Source organism: Ostrinia nubilalis, chromosome 11, assembly GCF_963855985.1.
Source record: "Ostrinia nubilalis chromosome 11, ilOstNubi1.1, whole genome shotgun sequence".
Classification (NCBI taxonomy): Eukaryota; Metazoa; Arthropoda; class Insecta; order Lepidoptera; family Crambidae; genus Ostrinia; species Ostrinia nubilalis.
The window spans coordinates 10,128,876-10,137,643 of record NC_087098.1 but is presented as its reverse complement, the minus strand read 5'-3'; the positions used below and the strand labels follow the sequence as shown (position 1 = coordinate 10,137,643).

Here is an 8,768-nt window from a genome sequence, read left to right as displayed (position 1 = left end):
GAACACAGACATCACTGCCTTAAGCACGCCAACTACTCCACAACACAGTAGCTCGTTACACCGTACTCGCCGGCGAGTACGAGGCCCTGCCTTCCATTTCGGACGGTACAGACATATACCGGGCCGGTTCTCCCCAATCCGTCCCCCGGACACGGCCTGAGCCGAGGTCCGAGCCTACCGTGGCGCCCTCAGGCCGCGTCCGTAGTCCCCCTCGATCGGGCCCACTAGAGTGAGCCCGCCGTAGGCTGGACTTTGGTCCAACACCGCGGTGGGCAACCCTCTAGTTGGGTTCGCCACTGATCGGGCGCCTTATGCGCTCGATACGGCCCGATCGCGAACGTCGGTCTGCGACCGACGCGGACGAGCCTGGGCTTCGCTTCGCGAAGCCCACACTCGGCCTCGTCGGCACGCGCACCGACGATCGCCAAACGGCTAGAGTACCTTCTGTACTCGCCACTCTGCCCGGTGAAGCTGGAAAAGCTCCTCAAGCTACCAGCGCGCGTCCCTTCAAAAAAAAAAAAAAAAAAAAAAAAAATGCCTCTGGGGATTGCCTTTGGCTGAGAGGGAATATTTGGGAAGAAACCTAACAACATACACTAAATCCCCAACCAAAAATACACCCTGAAGTCTAAAAGATAGAACTCATATTTGGAAACCTACACAACGATGTTACAGCATCATAAAAATTCGAAAGCTACCACGAATTAGTATCGCAAAAAGTAACTATGAGGACTGAACAGTGAAACTGAACTGTGTCTATTGCTCCGGATTTAAAGTTCAATTTGGTTTAAAGAAATCGAGGATTATGCTATGAATATTTGAATACGAGTAAAAATGTTGAATTCAAGACATAGTCAAGTCAAAGCGGGTGTGGAGTTTAAGTATGGAATATTTTTAGCAACCGTAAGTGGACGGTGGAATAAATCACGATTTTCTGACTGATTGCTCCTGAGCTTGCACATTTCGAGAATATTAACTTTTTATTGGCATTATTCTTGTGAAACCACAGATGATAGAAATGTACATTACGCGGTACTTTTGATTGAAGCATAAAAATGACACGAAAGTTTATAAGTAGGTATGATAAAAATGTGACTAGTAAAGAAAGCTACTTACGATGATTTATACTTTTTACAAATGCAAGAAAAGCAGGCTTAGGGCCTTGCAAAGTGGAATTAATAGGTTTACACATGAAACAAATTGTAGTGAACATGTTGAGTATAAAAGCGAGTGCCTGCTAGTAATAAGTCAATAATTCGTTCCAATACCTTAAAAGGAAATATTTACTGCAGATGAATAATAAAAATATCCGTAACACATAACATATTTTATGGCATCCCGAAGCTGTTGGTGGAGAAAAACAAACTACATGTGGGGTACGCCCCACGGGTTACTGGAGTTGCGCCTGGGAGTTGTTGAAGGCTCGAAGAAGAAGCGCCCGATGCAGAGATGTCGCCGTCTCTCTCTCGCCGGTGTTCACGTAGCGGGGTAGCGGGGAGGGGGTGTAGTGAAATAACAACCCCTTGTTTCTTGAGTGGGCTTGTACTGGCTGCTGTTGGCTTCTAGGGACTTCTTGTTTCTTAGTTGTTACTTCGTAGCTATCTTCAAGTGGACTGTGTTTTTGGCTCGGACCACCGCTATATTTGGGCCCACCATGCCACTCTCCACTAGTGACGCCTACGCCTCAATCTAACGCCGTATCGCGTGCCTCCGTGCGACAAGGACGGAGCGAGTGCGAGCGAGACGCAGTACGGTGTGAGCGAGGGCCGCTAGTGGGAGCGAGACAACAAATGCTTGCTTTTTCTCTCGAAAAGGCAATACCGTAAAGCGATTACGGCTCTATTTCCGATATGTCTGTCTCTGTCCTCCGTCGGAGGGTGAGTACCTATTTTCCTATCTTTTCTAACTACCTATTTTTCCTACCTATTTGTCCCTTTCTAAATGAAGCCAACACCAACAACAAGTTAATTTATTTTCACATTCAAATACAATACAATTTACATGTTCAGAGTAAACAAATAACAATCTATACAAAATACAAAAATACAAAAATAGACACAAACAATAAACACGATATAAAGACAAAAATAAAAGACAATAGAACACAGTACAAACAAATGACTTGACACAATCTTACAAGGATGTGAAGCTCAAGAAATTGATAGCGACATACAACAGAACACTATACAATTCAAAAATGACAGATAAAGATAACAATTGCCTACTTTTCTGGCCTAGCTTATCTTTATTGCACAAACAACATACATCTCTGTGTCTATTTCTAATCGCTATTTCTTTATACATTGCAGGGTCTATTATAAGCTACGAAACGAATACAAAATACACTTATTCATATTTACATCTATTACGAACGTTCTGTACATTCTCCCGCCGTGCGTCGTGGTGAAGCCTCGTAGCCGCGACGCATCACTCCGTGGGAAGAACGTTCGCAGGCTCTGCCGTCGACTGCAGCACCACCAGCTTCTTCGTAGGTCGCCGTAGGATGCCGCCCTTGGTCTGCACGTCCACTGCTCGCACGATGTCATCGGGGCCGGGGTACGTAGCCACGATTCTCCCCAGCGGCCAGGTGTTGCGAGGCAGCGTGTTGTCGGCGATCAGGACGACGTCTCCCAGCTGGACTGCAGGGCCCTTCCCATGGGGCTCCCGCCGGTGCTGGAGCTCGGGCAGGTACTCTCGAAGCCATCTCGCCCAAAACATGTCGGCGAGGCGCTGCGCCGTCCGCCAACTCGCCTTGCCCAGGAGGTCTTGCGGGGAGGTCTCTCCCGCCGGTGGTGCGTGGGCTGGCCCCAACAGCAGGAAGTGGTTGGGGGTCAGCGTCTCCGGGTCTTGCGGGTCGACAGAGACGTGGGTGAGCGGACGGCTGTTCACCGTCATCTCAACCTCGGCGAGCAGGGTGGCGAGGGTCTCCTCGCTGGTCGGTCGGCTGTCCATCACGGCCGACAGGGCCGTCTTGACGGACCTCACTAAGCGCTCCCACGCTCCGCCCATGAAAGGAGCGCCGGGAGGGATGAAGCGCCAGGTTATCCTCCGCTTGGCCGCTTCCTCTTCTGTTGCGTTGTCGATGGCGCGCCGGAGCTCTCTCTCGGCGCCGTGGAGGTTGGTCCCGTTGTCGGACCAGATGGTTCTGGGACAGCCTCGTCTCGCGACGAACCGCCGCAGTGCCATCACCGCGGAGTCGGTGGTGAGTGATGCCGCCATCTCAAGGTGGACCGCACGCGTCGTGAGACACGTGAACAGGGCCACGTAGGTCTTCTTGGTGGCTCTCCCCACGGTGGTGAGCAGCGGCCCGAAGTAGTCGACGCCCGTGAAGGTGAAGGCGCGCTGATGGTGCGCGAGCCGACCGGCGGGATGGTCCCCGGTCGGGGGCGCAGGCGGCGCCCACCGTCGTCGGCGGCACGGCGTACACTGGTGCACGATGCTGCGTGCCGTCGGCCGAAGTCCCAGGATGTGGAACCTCTGCCGGCACTGGTTGATGGTGGCCTCCACCCCCTGGTGGTGACCGCTGCGATGCACGTGCCCGATGTACAGCCTCGCGATGTGGTGACGGCCGTCTAGGACAGGCGGCCGCTTTACCGCCTCCGGGACGTCTTCGGCTGCAGCTATACGGGTTTTGATGGTCAATAACCCGTCAACCAACTCCACTGCGATCTTGAATAACTTGCTATCTCGATTGACGCGTCGATGCTGGGACAGACAGTGGATCTCTTCTCTGAAACTGTCTTCCTGGCACGCGCGCACTATTAAATCTTCAGCCCGGATGAGGAGCTCTGCCGGGAGGGCCACGAACTTGTCTTCAGTCTGCTGTACTTCCTTCTTGTGACCGCGCCCTCTGGTGTCTCGTGACTGCTGCTTCCTCCAGGTGGGGTCTGCCACCTTGTTGGCCCGCGTCCGTGCGTAAGCAGCCTGCTTCGTTGTCGGCCTGCATCTGTCAACAAATTGCAGGACGCGAGCGGTGGTTCGCACGAACCTCTCCCACCTGGAGAACCGGTCGCACTGCGGGATCACTTCTAGCAGCTTTGTGGCTCTCCTGTCTATCAAATTTGCTCTTTCCTCCCCGGTGTCTTGCTGAATCTTCCTTTCTTCGGTTGGCCAGGTCGCTGGGTCGTCCCGCAGAAAACTGGGCCCGTTGAACCATCGATGTTCACTGTCGAAGTCCCTGGGCACGTCGCGCGTTCCGTCGTCCGCGACGTTCATCTTGGTGGGCACCCAGCGCCATTCCTCTATCTTGGTGTTTTCTTCAATCTCTGCTATACGGTGCGCCACAAACGGTTTGTAGGACCGTGCGCCCGTTCGTAGCCACGTGAGGACCGTTCGGCTGTCCGTCCAGAACGTCCTTGTTGTCGGCTTTCGGTCGTGTTCTTCAAGGACGCAGCTCGCCATCCGCGTACCCATAACTGCGGCCTGCAGCTCCAGGCGGGGAATCGAGGTGGTCTTCAGCGGCGCGACCCGGCTCTTAGCCAGGACCAGTGTCGTGTGCGCCCGCCCGTCGTTGTCTTCCACCCGCCAGTAGAGGGCGGCGGCGTAGGCGGTTTCGCTGGCGTCGACGAATACGTGTAATTGGAGATTGTCGCCTTGAGTGAAGTGAGGGTAGCACCGGGGTATCTCGATGGCACGGAGGGCTTCCAATTGCTGGACCCACTTGGCCCACCTCTCCGCCAGGTCATCCTGTAGATGCTCGTCCCACGCGGTGCTCCGCCTCCAAATCTCTTGAAGTATTTGCTTCGCCTGGACTGTCACCGGCGACACGAGGCCCAGGGGGTCGAATAGGGACATGACCACCTGGAGGGCCTGCCTCTTGGTGGGCTTCCGGAGTAGGATGTCGTCGGGAAGTCGGCTCAGGTCCAAGTTGTACTTCAACGCGTCAGATGATGTCTTCCATATCATTCCTAGGACCTTTTCGTTCTTGGGGCCCAGGGAGCGCTCCTCGAGCGCCTGTTCCTCTTCCAGCTCCTGCAGTACCCGCGGCGAGTTGGAGATCCACTTGCGCAGATGGAAGTGCGCTCGGCGATGGATGTCGCGTACTTGGGCGGCGATCTCGATGGCCGACTCTTCGTTCTCGAAGCTCTGGATGTAGTCGTCCATATAGTGGTTGTCTCTTACAGCTGCCGCGGCCTTTGGATATTGCGCATCGAACTCTTCTGCGTTTCTGTTTTTCACGTAAATTGCAGTAGCCGGTGAGGATGTGGCCTCGAAGATTAACGAGGTCATTCTATATTCTTGGGGCGGAGCTGTCCTGTCGCACCCCCGCCAGAGGTATCGTAGAGCGTCCCGGTCCTCTGGGATGATCTTGACCTGAAGAAACATTTCTGCAATGTCCGCAGACACCGCTACCCGGTGCTGACGCATCTTCATCAGCACACCGGGTAGGGATTGCAGGAGGTCGGGCCCGGTGAGAAGTGCGTCGTTGAGCGCCATACCCTTCGTTTTCGCCGCCGCGTCGTGCACCATCCTGATCTTTCCCGGCTTCTGAGGATTGAAGACCGGGAAGCAGGGCAGGTACCATCTCTTGTCATTGTCGCTATTGACGGGCGCGAGTTCTGCGTATCCTTTCTCCACCAGGGCCTCCATCTGCTCGATGACCTTGCCCTTGACCTCTGGGTCCTTTTCTATTTTCTTCTCGGTGGCCTCCAGCCTCCTGAGGGCGTAGTCTCTATTCTCAGGCATCTTGATGTCTTCGTTTTTCCATAATAACCCGGTTTGGAAGCGTCCGTCCATTAACCGTGTGGTTTTCTCTTTCAGTATTTTCAGTGCTCGGGCTTCGGGGTCGTTGTGAGGCAGCTTAGGGGCAATCGTCAAGGCCTCCAACGAGAAGAAGTGCTTGAGGTCCATATTGAGGCGTTCCTCGCTCTCAATCTCTTGTGTAAAATGCACTCTGTGCCCGACGGTGCGACTGCACGCGCCGTGTAGCACCCAGCCGAGCGGTGTAAGCGAAGCGATAGGTTGGTGTCGCTTACCGATTCTCTGCTCCTGTGCGACGAGCAAGTGCCAGTTGTCCTGGCCGATCAATATTTGCGGCCGCGCACTATGTAGCACTACACTTTCTTGAATATCACTTAGATGTTCACATCTCACTATGTCTTCGAGTTTGACACTTTGCGGCGACAGCTTAAGATTCTGGATGGTGCGTGCTCGTATGCGGTGCTGCTTGCCCTGCCCGGACCGGTTCAGCGTGATGTTGAGCCTCCGGGACGCGGAGGTGTCCACCCGCGCACTCCCGATGGCCTCGATGTGTAGAGGTTCCCGCGGTCCGCGCAGGCCGGCTTGCTGCGCGAGATCTTCGTCAATAAGTGTCACCGTAGACCCGTCGTCGAGTAGTGCGTGCGTATCTATTCTCTTGCGCGGGCCGCGTATTTGCACAGGCACTATTTTCAGGAAGGCTTGTGTGCCCTTTCCTGTCCACGTCGAACCTACCACTTCACTCGGCTCCTCACTTCTCTTGGAGTAGTGGAGCGTTCTATGATGCACATTTTCACACCCTTCTATGTTGCACTTGATCACTTTGCAGTTATGTCCACGCGCGCGGAATCGTAAACACCGAAAACACAATCGCTTTTCTTTCGCTAAGTCCCAGCGCTGCGATGTGTTCGAGTCTCTCCACTTTGCACATCCCGCGACACTGTGTCCCGTAGCACTGCACAACACGCACTTTCTGTTCATTTCACTATTTTCACGATCACTATTTTGCCGCTCACTGTTCTGTCTTTCACTATTTCGCCGCTCACTGTTCTGGCGTTCACTATATTGCCGTTCACTTTCACTATTATGACGTTCACTATTCACTGCCTCGTACTGTTGGGCGTTAAACGTTTTGTGGTTTCTGCGATTCGCCGCCGGCTCCGAAACCCCTTCCGGCTGCGCGTACGGACCGCAGATCTCCGCTTCGTGGTTCAGGAAGCGCGCCAACTTTTCTATGTCGGCCTCGTCGGTGGGCTGTCCTGCGGCGAAGTCGTACCACCGGTACTTCATGGCAGGCGGCAGCTTCTCCATTGTTAACTTCGCTATCTCGGGGTTGAGTAAGTACCGCTGCTTCCCGATGGTCTTCAGTGTGGCGACTATGTTCGTGACCCTGCTCGCAAATATGCACAAGTCACGTGGGCTGTCGGCGAGGCGCGGCAAGCTTCTAATTTTCTCCATTTCTGCGACAGCTATGGCGTCCGGCCTCCCGAATCTTGCCTCCAAAATTTTCATCACGTCGCGTGGGTTAGAGTTGTATATCAACAAACTCTCGACGGCTTCTCTTGCTCTCGACTTGAGGCTTCTGCGCAGGCGGGTGAGGTTCTCCAAGTCCGTGAACCCGCTCTGCGTCTCGAAGTACGCGGCCTTGAATGAAAGCCACTCGTGATGCGACCCCCCGAAGTATGGCAGCTCTGCGAACATCTTGCTGTTGTTGTTGTGCTGTCCGGAGCGGGCGGCCTGCGCTATGGCGCTGGCCAGCTCCGACAGGTCTACTTGGTGGTGGAGCGGCGCGGGCGCGCCGGCTCCCGCCGGTGCCTGAGGGACTTCTATGGCTTGAGGCCTTCTATCTTCTATGTCCCCCAGCGGTGGCGGTGGCTCCGGCGCTCTGTGCGGCTCGCTGGCGATGGCCAGGGGCGGCTCGGTGGCGATGGGCATGGGCGGCACACTGGTATCCAACCAGTTGTTCACCCGTGCGTTGTGGTCCGCTTCCTCCATCACCGTGTCCACGTCCTCTTCTGAGTCGCTGTCTGCTTCCAGGGCGGCCACCTTGGCGGCCGCAAGCTTCACTTGCAGTCGCAGTAGCTCCTCCCTGGCTTCCATTAACTTGCGGGTGCGCTTCGATTTTTTCGTTGTTGCCGTCGATCTCGGCGGCGCTGCTGTTGATCTCGCTGGCGCCGCGGGGCGCTCGAGCCGCGTCGGCCCCTGCTCCGCAGGGGGCGGCGACTCGGGCGACGATACCGGTCGGGTCCGTAGCTCAGCCTGGCGACGCTGCTCCTGCAGCGTTGGCTCTCCGGCTCCCGTTGCCGGCTGCGGCGGCCGCTGGTCTGTCCTCAGCGGCGGCTGCGCCGGCCCCAATGTTGACAGCGGCCGCTGGGCAGCTCTTCTCTGCTGCTCAGCCAGCGGCGGCTGCGCGGATGTGTGTGGCAGGGGCGCCTGCGTGCGCTCGCCCTGCCCCGGAGCGGCGCGCTGCACTGGCACGGTGCGCTGCGACGCCGTCGTCTCCGTCTGACTAGTCCCTTGTTCGTCCGCAACGGCAGTCGACATGGTGTACTCCGATGTACTCTCCGTGGCTCCGACTCTTGAACCTCCGCTGCGCGATCTTGTCACTGGCATTTTCTGTCTTCAATTCTTCCAAAGTTTCTTCAACAACCCGACGTAATCCGGCTTCGTCAAGGACCAAAATGTGGGGTACGCCCCACGGGTTACTGGAGTTGCGCCTGGGAGTTGTTGAAGGCTCGAAGAAGAAGCGCCCGATGCAGAGATGTCGCCGTCTCTCTCTCGCCGGTGTTCACGTAGCGGGGTAGCGGGGAGGGGGTGTAGTGAAATAACAACCCCTTGTTTCTTGAGTGGGCTTGTACTGGCTGCTGTTGGCTTCTAGGGACTTCTTGTTTCTTAGTTGTTACTTCGTAGCTATCTTCAAGTGGACTGTGTTTTTGGCTCGGACCACCGCTATATTTGGGCCCACCATGCCACTCTCCACTAGTGACGCCTACGCCTCAATCTAACGCCGTATCGCGTGCCTCCGTGCGACAAGGACGGAGCGAGTGCGAGCGAGACGCAGTACGGTGTGA

General features: G+C 55.5%; 1 protein-coding gene across 1 annotated transcript; it reads right to left on the bottom strand.

Moving 5' to 3' along the window:
• Window positions 1–2,427: 2,427 nt before the first annotated feature.
• On the bottom strand, window positions 2,428–8,310 carry LOC135075990 (uncharacterized). Its single transcript, XM_063970437.1, has one exon. The coding sequence runs from the start codon at window positions 8,308–8,310 to the stop codon at window positions 2,428–2,430; it is 5,883 nt and encodes a 1,960-aa protein (XP_063826507.1).
• Between the last annotated feature and the right edge of the window lie 458 nt (window positions 8,311–8,768).

Bases quoted from the DNA above. Each gene is read 5' to 3' on its own strand.
- LOC135075990 (XM_063970437.1), bottom strand. From the start codon at position 8,310: ATGCCAGTGACAAGATCGCGCAGCGGAGGTTCAAGAGTCGGAGCCACG.